The 16,332-nt window shown below is 43.3% G+C and overlaps 1 protein-coding gene across 2 annotated transcripts in view; it reads right to left on the reverse strand.

Moving 5' to 3' along the window:
* The window catches only part of IL6ST (interleukin 6 cytokine family signal transducer), a 50,806-nt gene that overhangs the window by 27,518 nt on the left and 6,956 nt on the right, over positions 1-16,332 (reverse strand). For both annotated transcript variants that reach the window (XM_082258759.1, XM_082258758.1), the window contains 4 exons: positions 15,996-16,150; positions 9,333-9,492; positions 7,675-7,757; positions 1,296-1,509 (listed from right to left, as the gene is read on the reverse strand). In XM_082258759.1, coding sequence (XP_082114885.1) covers positions 1,296-1,509; positions 7,675-7,757; positions 9,333-9,492; positions 15,996-16,150 — 612 coding nt within the window. The remainder of the gene's footprint in view (positions 1-1,295; positions 1,510-7,674; positions 7,758-9,332; positions 9,493-15,995; positions 16,151-16,332) is intronic.

The following is a 16,332-nucleotide window of genomic DNA, read 5'->3' on the forward strand; positions in this document are numbered from 1 at the left end:
TTGAGCAGTCTGCGCTGTGCTCTTGCAGTCATCTTTACAGGACAGCCACTCCTAGGGAGAGTAGCAGCAGTGCTGAACTTTCTCCATTTATAGACCATTTGTAATTGGCACTACTGTGTATGTATGTGAGTTAGGGACCTTAGATTGTAAGCTCCTTGAGGGCAGGGACTGATGTGAATGTACAATGTATATGTAAAGCGCTGCGTAAATAGACAGTGCTATATAAGTACCTGAAATAAATAAAAAAATAAATTTGTCTTACCATGGACTGATGAAGAGAAAGGCTTTTGGAGATACTTTTATAACCCTTTCCAGCTTTATGCAAGTCAACAATTCTTAATCGTAGGTCTTCTGAGAGCTCTTTTGTGCGAGGCATCATTCACATCAGGCAATGCTTCTTGTGAAAAGCAAACCCAGAACAGGCGTGTGTTTTTTATAGGGCAGGGTAGCTGTAACCAACACATCCAATCTCATCTCATTGATTGGACTCCAGTTGGCTGACATCTCACTCCAATTAGCTCTTGGAGATGTCAGTCCATAGGGGTTCATATACTTTTTCCACCTGCACTGTGAATGTTTACATGGTGTGTTCAATAAAAACATGGCAACATTTCATTCTTTGTGTGTTATTAGTTTAGGCAGACTGTGATTGTCTATTGTTGTGACTTAGATGATGATCAGATCACATTTTATGACCAATTTGTGCAGAAATCCATATCATTCCAACGGGTTCACATAATTTTTCTTGCAGCTGTATGTATATGTGTGTGTATATATATATATATATATATATATATATATATATATATATATATATATACACACACACACACACACACACACACACACTATATATATATATAAAATCTATCTACACACATGTAAAATATGCTCACGCACATTTCCTTAACATACAAAAATGCATCTTTTCAGCATGGGATAAAGATGGTGCGTACAGCCCACTGCCAGCAGCAGCTATACACACATCCAAGTGATCCTCACATACACAGCCATATGAGACTTTCTACGTTTGGGGCATACGACCCCATTTGTGAGTAAAAGAGACAGTAAGTGTGTTATTTTGGATTTAGATACCATTTCACATGGAAAGTAATTTGGGGACTCAGCAGACTAAAGTTCAACCACCCAGATAGCATGTTCTTCAAAAGGACCAAAGTGAGACTAGAGGCCACAAGTAAATAGGGGAATTACATTACAATTAACAATAATTACAATTAATATTCCTGCATAATAATTATTACATTTTATATGAGAAAGTGGTAGTAAATTCATACCTCTGTTTTTAACATCTGGAATAACCAGAAAAGATGGAGGAGACAGACCATAGCTGTTATAGGCAATGACTGAAACTTGAACAGCATCCTTTGGAACAGTGACATTGTATTGTCTATCATGTTTTGGCAAAGCATATGCATTAAGGAAGTTTCTAGCTGTTCCTATGGTTATATTGTATCCCAATATTTCTCCATTAGCATGAGTCCCCAAATCCTGGAATGAAGAAAAACCGAATGTAAAGTTTGTATTATTAGTGAAATTGGAAGCACTTGCACATCACTTAATATTAACCCCTTGGAGCCTAAGCCTTTTTCTGACATATGTTGCTTACAACTTAAAATCTGTATTTTTTGCTAGAAAATTACTTAGATCCCCCAAAACATACACATATATTAGGGATGCACCGAATGTTCGGCGGCCGAACATTATTCGGCCGAAAATAGAGAAAATAGAACTTTCGGTGTTCGGCCGAATAAGTCAAAAGGCCGAATAATTTTGTGCCGAACAATGTCAGGGGCGGTCACTAAATGGCGGCCCGCGCGATGCTTCCGCCCGGACCGCTCCCCTTCCTCATTGCGGCTTCCTGCTCACACGCCGCCGGTGTCCTGTCCGGCCGCGAGTAGGGGGTGTGATGTCACGCGCGCGTCCCGCCCCCTGCTCCTGACTGCGGCTCCTTCACACTAGGTCCAGCAAGCGTGACACTATGTGCACGCCCCGCCCCCCTGTTCGCGGCTTTTGGCTCCGACCTGGCTGCAGTTCAGGTATGTGGAGCACATTTGGGGGAGAATACGGTAGCTGCACAAGCATTAGTGTGCAGACTGCCATATGTTGTTGCCACTTGCCATGCTCATTAGAGTGCCCTATAAAGTGCCCCTTAAAAAAAAAAAAACAAAAAAAAAGTGCCCAACAGAGTGCTCCCTTGACATAAAATGTGGCCATCAGCGTGCCCCTTATTTTATGCTAAGGGACATGCTGATGAGCATATTTTATGTTAAGGGGCACTCTGATGGGCATATTTTATGTTAAGGGTCACGCTAATGGGCTTATTTTGTGTTAAGAGCAACGCTGATTTAAATGTTTTGTTTTGCCCGCCAAACATAAAATGTGCCCATCGGCGTGCCCCCTAAAAATTGGCAAAATAAATGGAAAAAATGCGAAACACCGCGTTCGGTATTCGGCCTTCGGCCAAGCATTTCATTATTATTCGGCTTCGGCCAAGAATTTCATTTCGGTGCATCCCTAACACATACATACATTATATATATATATATATATATATATATATATATATATATATATATATATATATATATATATATATATATATATATATATATACACACACATATATACATATATATATATATATATACACATACATACATACATACATACATACATACATATATATATATATATATATATATATAAGCAGAGACTCTAGAGAAAAAAATGGCGAGCGTTGCAATATTTTATGTCACGAAGTAGTTGCGCAGCGGCCGTTAAAATGCAATTTTTTGGGAAGAAATATACTTTTATTAATTTAAAAAAAAAAAAAACAGTAAAGTTAGCCCAATTGTTTTCCATATCGTGAAAGAGGTTAGGCTGAGTAAATAGATACCTAACATGACATGCTTTAAAATTGCGCACACTCATGGAATGGCGACAAAATTCGGTATTTATAAATCTCTATAGGCGACGCTTTAACATTTTTTTATCAGTTACCAGTTTAGAGTTACAGAGAAGGTCTTGTGCTAGAATTGTTGCTTTTGCTCCAATGATCGTGGTGATGCCTCACATACGTGGTTAGAACACCGCTTATATATGCGGGCACGACTTGCGTATGCGTTCGCTTCTGCGCACGAGCACAGAGGGAGGGGGCGCCTTACATTTTTTTTACACTATCCCATTTAAAAAAAATGTTTTGATCACTTTTATGGCTGTCACAAGGCATGTAATGATCCCTTGTGACAGTAATAGGCAGTGACAGGTGCTCTTTATGGAGGGATCTGGGGTCTAAAAGATCCCAAATCCCTCCTTTGCACTTCAAAGCATTCAAAACGCCAAATTTGGCTGTTTTGAATGCTGACATTTTTTTTAAAATCTGGTGCCTTTAAGGCTCCAGTACTCGGAAGTGATATCATGACATCGCTTCCGGGTTTTTACATCGGAGACCCAATAAGATCCGAGTCTGGCTTTGTTCGGATCTTTGGCCAGCCAGTGGGACAGGGGACCAAAGCAAGCTGCAGAAGGTGGTGGGAGAATGTCCCCTCCTCCTCCTTGTAATGACAGTCGAGCAGCTGCTCAGCTGCATCGCTTATCATTACAAGAAAGCTGACCGTCAGCACTAAACAACAGTACCGGAGTGATGCTTCTAGCTGCAGGCATCACCCCGGTACAACCCTCTGAAGCCATATTTGCGTTCCATCGGTGCAAAGGGGTTAATAATCCCAGTGTATGCATTTATAAACAAAATGAGCATACACAGGGACTAGTGGACACCATAACATGGCTGTCCTTGCTTCTGTCTCTTTCCTTTGCATCTGATGGAAATCCGAAAACTCCTTCATGGGATCTTCACTTCAAAACTCAGCATACCCATAAAAGTTTAGGGGACCACAAAACCTGCTTGGAACAGGTCAAATGCAGGTCAGAAGGAATTCAACTGCATACTAAAATTCGTCGGTCAATTCATTCTTATTGATCTCAGAAGAGTCTCAAACTGATAAATCAACATAAATGGTGCATGTAAATAACACACCCCTTTGAACTAAAAAATGCGCAAAAACAATATAACATTTTGGTGAGCTCAAACCAAGCTAAAATACTATATTACTAATAATATGGTTTATTAATAGTGGAAAAACCCAGCGCCAGCATTATTATGTTTTAATGTGAATGTTATTTGTAAATAATCACTACAATATTATTTTCATAGGTTTACAAGTTGATTTGTTGGGACTCGCACTATTAAACCATATGGTGTTTTAGCACGGTTTGATCTCACCAAAAGATTTCTGTTTTTGCACATTTTTTCACTCTAAGGGGTGTGCTATGCATGCATGTTAAACAGCGCACTATTTATGTTGATTTTGAAATTTAAAGTGATAGAGTACACTTGGAGGTGGTTGTAGCAATTCATTTATTTTACTAGCAATAAAACAGCGCTTACACTTCCAAGGATTAAATAACAATCATAAAATATACAATAAAAAGTGTTCATGTGCGGAAATATGTATCAATAATAAGGTGCTAAGAAAATAAATATTCATACAAGTACAATAGTGCTCCAAAACATCCACAATGTGTGCAAAATTGCTTGATGATAAAGAAAGTGCTGGAGTGCTTCAAACCAATCACCAAGTTTAGCGTTCCGGTTACGTCTAAACCATTGACGTCACTTCCTGTCCTCTGTGGAACGCACGCTAGACGGCGTTCCCGGAAGAGCTGTGTCTATCATTACAAGCAGTTTCTGCACGCAATTTCTTGTGAGTAAAATCTTTTATGTGCAATTAAACTTTCTCAAATGAACTTCACTATGTTGGCTGTCTACTTTTTAGAGCCCCAAAGACCCTTTGTAGGGCGATGTACAGTGACAGTGATAGCATCGAGCAGGTGGATCAAAGTTTTATCTCATCAGTCTCCAGCTTTTTTGACCCCCAGACTGAAATAGTTGAGGGTCTATTGTTTCTGGTGAGTGGGGATTCAGGAGGGGAGTGAAACACCCTGCACCGCTTTGATTGCTTTGAAGCACTCCAGCACTTTCTTTATCATCAAGCACTTTTGCACACCTTGTGGATGTTTTGGAGCACTATTGCACTTTTAATATTTATATTTTTTAGCACTTTATTGTTGATACATATTTCCGCACATGAACACTTTATTGTATATTTTATGATTGTTATTTTTTTTTGTAAAATTATTTGTATTGTTTTAAAAGAACAGAAAAACAGTACCATACAATTACAGAAACAGAAAAAACAAGGGAGACAAGAAAACATCCACCCAAAAAAATACAAACCAAACCCCCCCCCCCCCCCCCCCCCCCAACAAGCACCAGCAACCCAAAACACTCCATGAGAACCGAGGCTAGAGGGTCGGCGCAGGCCAGTGCCAAGGAGCACTCGGTCCGGTGCCGACCCCCGGAAGTAAAAGCTCCTGAGCTCTAAATAGTCAAGCCCACCCTAGTTATGCAAATATACAACAAACTCAAACAGTCCGAAGAGAACAGTGTAAATAATGTGCATTACAAGATACATGGCCAGTGTCTGGTTTAGCAGGATGAAAACATTTAACCTACAGTATCCGAGGATTCAATACACGCCCTCCATACCTTCTCGAATTTCTTAGGGCAACCCCTAGAAATGCAAGTCGCCTTATAAAGAGGCAGGACAGCATTCACCAACCCCTTTCAGAAGAAGAGCGAAGGGGGAGTCACCTTCTTCCAATGTAGTAGGATTGCTTTTTAAGCATAAAAAAGGAGATTTATGATTGTAATTTAATCCTTGTAAGTGCAAGGGCTGTTTCATTGCTGGTGATGTATTTCTGGGTTTTAGACTTGAACAGCAGCTGCACATTTCATCACTTTTATTTTAATGCTTATACCTAGCATGGGTTTATTTTAATAATATTTTGATCATTTAGTTCATTTTGTTTTAATTTAATTTATTAATTGTGTGGTGGTATAGTTAACATAGCGGCATCTTTGTGATAAACGTATGCAGTTTATCACAACAATATCGAACTGATGCCATCGACACAAGCTCTAAATTCAGAAGTCTAACCCCCCCACCTGCCCTACATGTAACAATGGCCTTGTCCTGTATCCACTCAGATGCAAAGCGCTGCACTGTAGGAAGCATGGAGACTTTACGTATCTACAGGTTTTGGTGGTGTTGAGGGATGAGGCAAAAGGTAAGGCATATCATGGTGCCTACCAAGTGTCACCAAACCATTCATTTCAATAAAAATCTACCCATAAGATAACACGTGTATTTAACATATTGTGAATGTTTACCTGCAAAAGCCTCCCTTGTGTAGACATACAAAAGCCGTGACACTGCTGCTGGGAGCTGCCATCTTGGATTTGATGTCAGCAGTCCCAACATAATCAGAGTTGTGACCCAGGTGGCAGTCTATAGTATTCCTCTTTACGTGACCCCTTGCAGCTACATAACAGGTTATGGGGTTGTGGTGGGTGAAGTAGCTAGGCCAGTATAGAAAGTAATCAGACATTCCCAGAAGAGAAGGGGGTTATGGCATGCTAGAAGGGAGTTATGCTAAGGAATGGACTCTTCCTGGATTGGTTATATTTTCTAGCAAGTTCAAATGCACATTACAAATAAAAACAATCATTTGGGTAAAGATAACACAGACTGCAAATACGTATTTGACCACATACCAATTAGGATTTTGTGCATAGTACAAGGCAGCATAGACACATAGGGTTTTCTAAGTGACTGGGTGTGTATTCTGTGTGTGATGCAGTTTTCCCCTCAAATCCAAAGATCTACTAAAATATCAGCTCTTTCATAGGCAGAACTGAAATTATTAGTTCTGTGTTATCTGAAAAATGCTGTGCAGTTAGTCAGCCTAATCAGATAGAAATTGGGATCAAATTTATTGAACAAATACAACACCCGTGTATTCTGCGGTGCTTTACAGTAAACCTAAAACGGTTTAGAAACCCTTACTATGACACAGCCAATAATATCAGTGCACTATTTCATAGTTCAACTTGCCCAGTCCCCTCTCTGCCTATTGGGCAGAAGTGATGAAGCCAACCTTCTTACCCAGTAAGAAAAAAAAGAGGTAGCACTGAAAGCTGCAATGCTAAACTGGGCAATAGAAGGCATCTTCACCTTGGCTGTGCAGTGTGGGAGATGTATCTAAATCTTAATATTGGCTGAACAGAACTACCAATCCATGGCAGGTAATCACATTATTTATATTACAACTCTTAAGATACCATGCTGTATCCACGTACACATAAAATTATTCTCCAAGTTGCTTTCCAATTGCCAAGTAATCTCTAAGCCTTTGAATGCTTCTATACATGTACTGAAGCTTTCCATGGTAAGATAAAAACATATCTATGGCAGATAATCTCTTTATGCTGAAATAGCACACTGTGTATGATTTACATAGCAGCAGTCTTCTTTCTCTCTCTATATATTTATTTTATGAAAAGCAAGATAATAAACCTGTGTGTATAAAGCAGAGAATTTTCAGCAAGCTGGAAGATTTGTATGCAGAATTCTAAAGATTATTTATGGTTTTTCACTATATTTGACCTAGTTACTGGAACTGATATTATACAGCAAAAACTGACAGTCTAAACTTGATTTGTCCTCTCGTCTCAAGGCAGAGTATTTTTACCTTCCACATTAACCAAACAGTCCGGTTTCCATTGCTATCTGGATCACCAATCTTCCTCCAAAATTCTGGGGCTCGCGAGGGAGCTAAAGGATTCAAAAAGGAGAAAAATAGGAACGTTTATTGCTCTATGGTTATTAAAAAGCGAACACTTACTCATTTTGTGCCTGCTTGCTAACAAATTATTCCCATGGTCTTCCTTGGAGAGATATATCAACCAGTATACCCAGTTCTGCCCATCTACCAAAGCCATTATCAAAGTATCCAGTTGGGCTTTTTTTTCTTTTGTCATCTGGTGACTCTAGCAGTAAAACTTCATGTCTTAGAGTGACAACTCTTAGGCAGGCCATAGACGGTGCAATTTTTTTTCCCTGCAAACCATGAGGTTCAGGAAAGAAATTTGCTTATGAGAAGACCGATTATCACTAGCTGCCGTTAATAATCACAAGCGAATCTGGCAGGCTGGTCGTGCCAAGTTGACCGCTTGATCAACTCGGTACATTAAGCTTGCCCACCCATTAATAGTTTGAATCTTGTCTGTTTTCTGCTGTGCTGGCCAAGATTGGAACCTTGTATGGCCAGCCTTACTCGCTGTACTATATCTATGGAGGAGCAGCATTGTCACCTTTGGCTTCTCGCTCCCAAATTGTACTGCAGAATATCTCCCCTTCTCTGCAACACAAGGGGGAGGTCTTCTTGAGTTCACAAAAGAGAACCGGGCAGGGATGATAATGCTTGAGATTTCAGTGCAACAGAGCTGCTTATCAGCTCATTTTTAGAAATTATAAGCTCAAATATTTTCTGACAGGATCAGCTGGTATTGTTTTGCACTTATTTAACACTAATGCTCAGTGGTTTACTTACTGGGCCAAAAGAAAGCAAAAAAGGACAATAGTTAGGGCTTACACGTTAGGCTAAATAGTGTTTCCCCCCATAATGCAGAAAAAAACCTATAAGTCTGCCGATCAGAGATTGAGGCTACTATTCAGTCCTCCTACAGGAGAGGGAGACATCAAATACAACTGGGAGGGAGGCATAACAATGTAGGTGGCCAAAAAAAAAAAAAAAAAATGCAGCCACCACATCCAAGGACCAGTGAGCTTTAATATAATACATTTATATTCTTGGGTTTAGATATCCTTTAAGAGTTCGTTTCTGTACACACTTTTCTACTAAATTCTTTAAAAGGTCATTTTAAATTAAAATAGCCAAGATAGACAAATACATGTAAATATAACATTTAGTCTGATTCAATCATTCTTTTACACAGACAAAGAAAGGTCATTTCCTTTTAAATGATCAAACTGGAAAGAGTTTATCCTGAGGGTTCCATTTTATTCGGCAAAGCTACATTTTTTCATGAACTGCACATAACACCAGCTGCACTGATTTACTGTTTGTAACAAAAAAAAAAAAAAAAACATGATCAGAATATTTTTCATATTTACATGTAGAGGCAGAGGAGGGCCTGCTTTTCTTTTTCTGCATTTCCACTCATTGCAAAAGGAATATATATATATATTGGAAGAGTTTTATGGGTTACTACAGGCTGTATTCTTTATCACAAAGCACTTTAAATTTGGAGATTAAAGTATAAACGATACATCTACAAACACAAAACCCCTATAACATGCAGACTTAAAAACCTTATTTTAGCATACCAGACTCTGGGGTGGTGGCTTCATAATCCTTACTCCAATCACTCCAGTATCCTTTATTGTTCTGTAGCTTACAGCGTAAGGAAAGGATATACTTCGTATAAGGTTGCAGATCTTGCAGTGTATATGAATTTCGGGTTTTATCAATGTCATTTGGAGGTACCTAAAAAAAAGACAAAATCATATTTGCTGTTAACTCATTCATGACCTTTGGTCTTTGTGAACACAAAGTTTCATTTTGTTTTCAAATCTGTTGCAAAATGTCAATACAGTCCCCATCTGTCAATAGTGGTGTGAGGTATGTCTGAACTATTTTGAAGAAATAGACATATTTTCATAAATTTCAAATGGAGGTTTAAGGCCCATTTCACACATGCAGACCGTTCAGATCCGCCTGAAACGCCAGTTTTTCAGGCGGATCTGAACGGATGCCCCATGCATCTCTATGGGGCAGCGGATGTCAGCGGAGACATGTCCGCTGCCATCCGATCCGATCCTGTCTGTCAAATCCGGACGGATGGAAACCCTATTTTCCATCCGTCTGGCGGATCGGATGAGAACGGACAGGCGGTCCGTTCTCATCCGATCCCCCCATAGAGGACAGAGTTGACCTGACAGCTCCGTCTCCACACACACAGCGGAGACGGAGCTGCCATCCGCCTGCTCAGCGGGGAATCAGCGGATCGATCCCCCCGCTGAGAAAAACGGAGTCCGCTAACTGAGTGGAGAGTGTGAAAGGGGCCTAAGACTGAATAAATCCCAAAGGAAAAAAGGTTAAACTCTGGACATTCACACGAGTTTTCAAAAAGAATACCCAGTGCTTTTTTTTTTTTATCACCCTGTTGAAGGTTTGTAAACTGGCTGTTTGCTGAACTCGGGACAAAAGCCAAGGATAACTATATTCTATGGTTACTAACTAGAATGTATTTAAAGAGCCTTGAATTAATAATAAAACTTTGGAAACCCAGCCAACTCAATTGTTTCTCCCAGGTGAGAATACCCGGGGGGGGGGGGGGGGGGGGGAAGGTTTACCTAAAAGGACATCTAACAGACTTCAGTGAAAAGACAGCAAAATTAGTTATCCAATTACCAGGCCATTGTCTCAACTCTGGGAAAGAAACACAGAGCAAAAGCTCGCTCATAGAAAGAATCGTTTTTTTTCTTGTAAATTTCACACAGCTCAGACATGCTTTTAAAATATTTGGGATTATCATAAATATTGATGATTGATTGCTCTCCATGGTACATAATATACAAAAAGGGAAATATTTAGGATAATATTCTACTGAGAATTACATCATATATGCATTTATCTAAAAGTGTATGATTACGGAGACCTCCTGGGGGGAGCCAAATGGCGAACCCCCTGAAGAAAACGTACGAATCAAAGAGTGCGTAGCCAAAGGGCATTGGAAGTACACAGCCAAGGCCGAGATCTAACACTTAAGAGTGCCCAACGCCAAACGTTGGTCAACCCCTTTCTGTAGAAAGTCAGGATCCTGCTGATAGCAAAGGATCTAGGATGCAGCTTCAGCGATTCACACCAAGCAATGTACGCTTTCCACGTATGATGATAAATCTTCAGAGAAGTGGACTTCCTAGCCTTGAGTAGGGGTAGGGATCACAGAATCGGACAGACCCCTGTCCTTTAACACCTTGCTCTCAACAGCCAAGCCGTTAAAGCCAGCGACTGTAAAGCAGGATGGAAGTTAGGACCCTGAGATAGAAGATCTTCCTGCAGAGAAAGTGTCCACGGACCTGCGACCTTCAGCTGAATCACGTCGGCGTACCAGGATCTCCGGGGCCAATCGGGAACCACCAGAATTACCGGAATCCCTTCCAACTCGACCCTGTGTAGCAGGCGAGATAAAAGTTTCAGTGGCGGAATATCATAAAATTAGCCCGTACTGGCTCCAGGGAGCCACAGGGCGTCTACTGCATCGGCCAGAGGATCTCTGGACCGAGCCACAAACTTGGAACTTTCCTGTTTTGTCTGGAGGCGAACAGGTCCACATCTGGGGTCCCCCACTGGAGACAAAGCTGGTGGAACACCTGTGGATACAGGGACCACTCACTCTGCCTGATCCAGGGTTTGACGACTCAGGTAGTCCGCCTGCCAATTGTCTACGCTGGGAATGTACACGGCGGATAGGGCTGGGACGTAGCCCTCTGCCCAGCGCAGGATCTCGGCTACCTCCGGGTGCCCCTTTGATGATTGACAAATGTCACGGCCGTGACATTGTCGGACTGGACTCGGACAGAACACCCCATGAGATTGTCCGTCCAGTGGAACAAGCTCAACTTGATTGCTCTCAGTTCCAGAACGTTGATCGAGAGCTTGGACTCTTCCAATGTCCAGGTCCCTTGAACATTCAGGGTGCCCAGCACTCCCCCCCCAACCGGTCAGACAGGCATCTGTCGTCACCACCGTCCAGAATACTGGAAGGAAGAATTTCCCAGGGGGAAAATTCGGAGAGCTGAGCCACCAATTCCTTGGATCTCCGACTCAAGTGAATCAGACTGTCCAGGGATAGAGAATCCTTGTCCCATTTGACAAGGATCTCCTGTTGCAAAAGGCTTGTGTGGGCCTGAGCATATGGTACGGCCTCGAAGGAGGATACCATCAGGCCAAGCACCTGCATAGATGACCTGAGAGACACCAGGTTGCCAACCAGCAGCGACAGAATCACTTCCCTTTTGTAACTTAACAGGAGGTAGAAATACCTTTGCCGAAGCTGAATCTAGGATCATCCCTAGATACTCCAGTCTGGTTGCTGGAACCTGGGCAGATTTCTGAAGGTTGAGATTCCAACCGAACTGCTACAGAGTGTGAATGGTCCCCTCCAAATCCGGTTCCAATGTCACAGACGAGTCCGCTCGGAAAAGATCATCCAGGTACCCCAGAATCGCTATTCCTCTCTGTCGTAGCAGAGCCAGGATAGGGGCTAACACCTTGGTGGTGAAGACCCTGGGAGCAGAGGCGAGACCAAACAGTAACGCCACAAATTGAAAATGGTCCTTGCTCAAGTGGAGGAATCGTTGATGACCCTGGCAAATAAGGACATGGAGATCGGCATCCTTGATATCGATCGAGGCCAGCAGGTCCCCCTGATCCAAGAACGCCACCACTGACCGCAGGGATTCCATGCGAAATTTCTGGACGCGCACAAAGTGGTTCAGAGTTTTGAGGTACAAGATCGGACGCAATATGCCCTAATTCCGTGGAATGGTAAACAGGTTGGAATAGAACCCTCAAAAGCATTCCTGATGAGGAACTGGTACAATCGCTCCTTGTGACAGCATATCCCGAATCGCTTCCTGCAGCCCCGCAAGGTGGTCTGGTGACAGGTGAAGACTGGAGGGAAAAAATCTGTCTGGCGGACGGGAACTAAACTCTATCTTGTACCTGGACTGAATTACCTCATAGACCCACCTGTCGTGCAACAGTGAGCTCCAAGGATCCGGGAAGAAATGGAGACGTCCCCCCACCCCTGAAGTGGGTGGGGGCGCCCCTTCAGGCAGAAGGGGTCTGCTTGGAGGTGCTGAGGGCAGAGGATTTCGGCTTACCAGCCCACCGTTTACCGGATCTTTTTCCGCCCGAAGCCTGTTTTGTTTTCTGCGACACGGTCGCACGAAAAAGACCCTTCTGGACTGTAAAGGAAGGACATCGCTTACGCGAGGGAGACTTACCCTAAGTCGAGTGAGGGAGTGTGCTCTTTCCCCCGGTGACCGTCTTGATCAAGTCATCCAAGGAGGAACCAAAAAGGCGATAACCCTGAAAGGGAAGATCTGCCAAAAGCTTCTTAGAAGCCGACCGACCAGGACTTTAGCCAGATCGCACGTCTGATGAGCACACTTACCACTGATGATCTGGCCATGAGCGGAAGAACATTCAAGTTAGCATCGCATACAAATTGCGATAATTGGTCAGCGAGTTCCAGAGCCTTTACCCATTCAAACATAGTCTGAGAGACTAGAATGGTAGTCAGGGCAGGCCTGAGAATAGATCCCACTACCGTATACAGGTGTTGGGATAAAACCTCAATACGTCTGTCAACTGGATCAGGGAGAGATGAGGATTCTGCCACCGGTAAAACCATGGCCTTGTGAATACCGCATATCTGCGGGTCCACCTGAGGGGGGACCGTCCATTTGCGTAAGATCTCTTCCTCAAACGGGTAGCGTCTAGCCAAACGTTTGGGAATTGCAAGCGTGGGATTAGGTCGCAGACATTGTTCCTCCACTAAGGCAGACAAGACTTGAGGGATCCAAAGGATACCAAAGCTCCTTGCGATTTAGAAATCGCATTCGTGATTTTTAGGGTGTCCCTCACTGAAGATATCAAAGCATCTACCAGCGCCTTTTCCTGTGCCAAGGCAGGTGTGGAAACATCCTCTTCCGCGTCAGAAAAGTGTGAATGCGGGGACGCATCCTCCAAAGGGGGGTCTGCGTCGCCGGCGACCATATCGGCCTCAGAATCTGAGGTCTGAGATGAGACAGGCGAGAGCCGAGGGTGTTTCTTAGTAAATGCTGCCTGCAAGAACTTTGTCCATTTTTCTGGACATTTCTTGTATCACAGACAATAAAGTCACATCATGAGCGGGCCCCAACGATACATCGGGAGTCACAGACAAATTTGGGGAATCCATGTTATACATATGGCCAAACAGTGGGATTGCACAGTAAGAATGTAAAGAGCAGACAGGGAAACGGGAAAACAACGGAACCTGCACCACAAGGGGTTAAACAGAAGCTTCTCCTGAAAACAGGAGCAATGGCCTAAGAGGGAGCAATCCGCGCCCAATCGCCAAATATTAAAGCCCCTGAGGCTAAGTGAGGTTACAAAGGCACCACAGGTCCCAGCAAGTCCGCCGCTACCGGCGTGCACTGCGCCTTTAAGATGCAATCGCGATGATGCACGCAGCGCCACTCCGGGGAATAATCCTAAGCCCCCTAAAGGCCTGAAACCCCCTGAAGAGGAAAAGGTGAAGGCCAGGGTAATTAAACTCCTCTAGAGTAGTTACCACATAGAGAACACAGCAAGGTCCATCAGCAGCATGGAGAAGAGAAGGTAGAAGGAAAAACAGCCTGCCCACAAGAGCCAGAAACTCCTGTGCCGTTTTGTCTCTGGCTCCAGCAAAATGGCCTACGGCATTACAGTGATAGGGATACCTGGGCAGGCTGCTGAGGCCTGTTAAGGCTGCAGGCCACGGCAAAATGGCGGCTTTGCGCAGATGAGCGTGTGACCTCGGGCCTAGTGAGGCTTATCCTAGTAACAGGCCTGGGGACTCTGGCAGGGGAGATCCTGGAGGATGAAAGCCCCCCAAGGTAGCAGTATGAGGTGCAACCATGTACCCCCCTCCGAGGCCTCCCCCCCCCAACCGTCCACTACCCAGAATAGCACCTGAAGCGACATACATGGAGGACCCCCACTAAAAGTGTCCCAGGGTTCCGGAGCTCAGGGTAGGGAGAGGTCAGGGTAGGAGGGGAAGGTCCCAGATGACCCCTTATAGTGGAGGAGGGTGCTAGGATGTATGGGTACCTGAGGGTCCTACTCACCAATGGAGGAGCCCACATCCGCCCCATGCCCGCTAACCAGACAGGGGGACTGTACTTACCGGACCACGCTGCTGAGGGTGAGCGTCCATCCTGACAGACTGTCCGCCAAGGGGCACGCTGTGACGCTGGCATGCCAGGTGTGTGTGTCCCGGCGGGGTGTTCCACCCGCAGGCCAGTCCCCGTCCGTGGGACTATAGTCGCTATGGAGACCCAGCGCGGAGCTACGGTCTGCAAGCGCTCGCTGGCACAAACTGGGAGACTGTAAGGCTCTCATATAGCCAGTCCAAAACCCAGCTGGCATTCCACAGGAACTGGAGTCAGCAGCAACAAAAAATAAAATAAAAAATGTTCCATTTAAGACGTTTAAAACAGAGCTAGGCCAAAAAGTACCAGCAGGGAGCTGTTTGGCCACTCCTAAGACCAGGCAGCTAAAACTGAAGATGCAACGGTGAGGCCAAGGGTAATAACCCAGGGACCCCGCCCCCCTGGGTGTGTCAAAGCCTTTGGCTCTACCTGGTTACTCCTAGTGGGAGGGGCTTATTACCCATCCATCTATGATTTAAAGCAGCAGCTACGTCCGTTAGTGGACGAAAGAGAAAGTAAGGCAGTTTTTTTTTTTTTTTTTTAAACTTTAGTAGATCAGACTGTCCAAGTAAAAAGTGGCAGTAAGATGATGGAAACAAATCATTTAACGCTGACATCTGTGCTTACAATGATTAGCTTTCTTTTATGTAAAACCTTAATGTGTTAGCCAAGGCCATCCAAAACTGATAATGCATCTAACACTACCCTTTCCTCATATTAACATTGCTAATGTCCAAAAGGTGTCTCCATTACTCCTCCATCCAGAGTAAAGACAACCTAAGACAAGAAGTGTGTTAATGGCAGGACAACAGGTGAAAAATAAAGGCATAAAGCCTAAATAATAAAACAAATGCAGCCACCCATGGAGTGCCCCTCCTTTTTTTTTCCCCAGTACGTTGTTCTGATTTTAAAAATTTGGAGGAGGATGCAGGTTTATTGCCCCAAGATGATCCTTTTCCATAAACACCTGTAGGGCTAACAATTTCCAGTGTATCAGACACCTAAACCTATTAGGAGAGTTACCTGCTCCCATTCTGTGCTGTCTTTCTTCCGGTATTGGAGGTTGTATTTAATAGGGAATAAAGATTCCTTTAAAGGATTCTTCCACTCAATCTTTAGAGCCCTCTGTAGCTGAGGCAAGGAAACCACCTTCGCAATTTCTGGGGGATTGGGCTGTACTACACACGAGAGAGAAAAAAAATAAATAAAAATAAATTACCGGTAAAATAGAAATGTTAAAACAGTGCAAAATAAAAAATATATAATGCATGTCACAAATTTATAAGATATGAAATAATAAGTAGTGCCCACTAGTATATTTAAAAAAAAAAAAAAACTGTGCCACACAGAGGCCATGATG

This window comes from Pelophylax lessonae (assembly GCF_965119305.1).
Source record: "Pelophylax lessonae genome assembly, chromosome: 1".
Taxonomy (NCBI): Eukaryota; Metazoa; Chordata; class Amphibia; order Anura; family Ranidae; genus Pelophylax; species Pelophylax lessonae.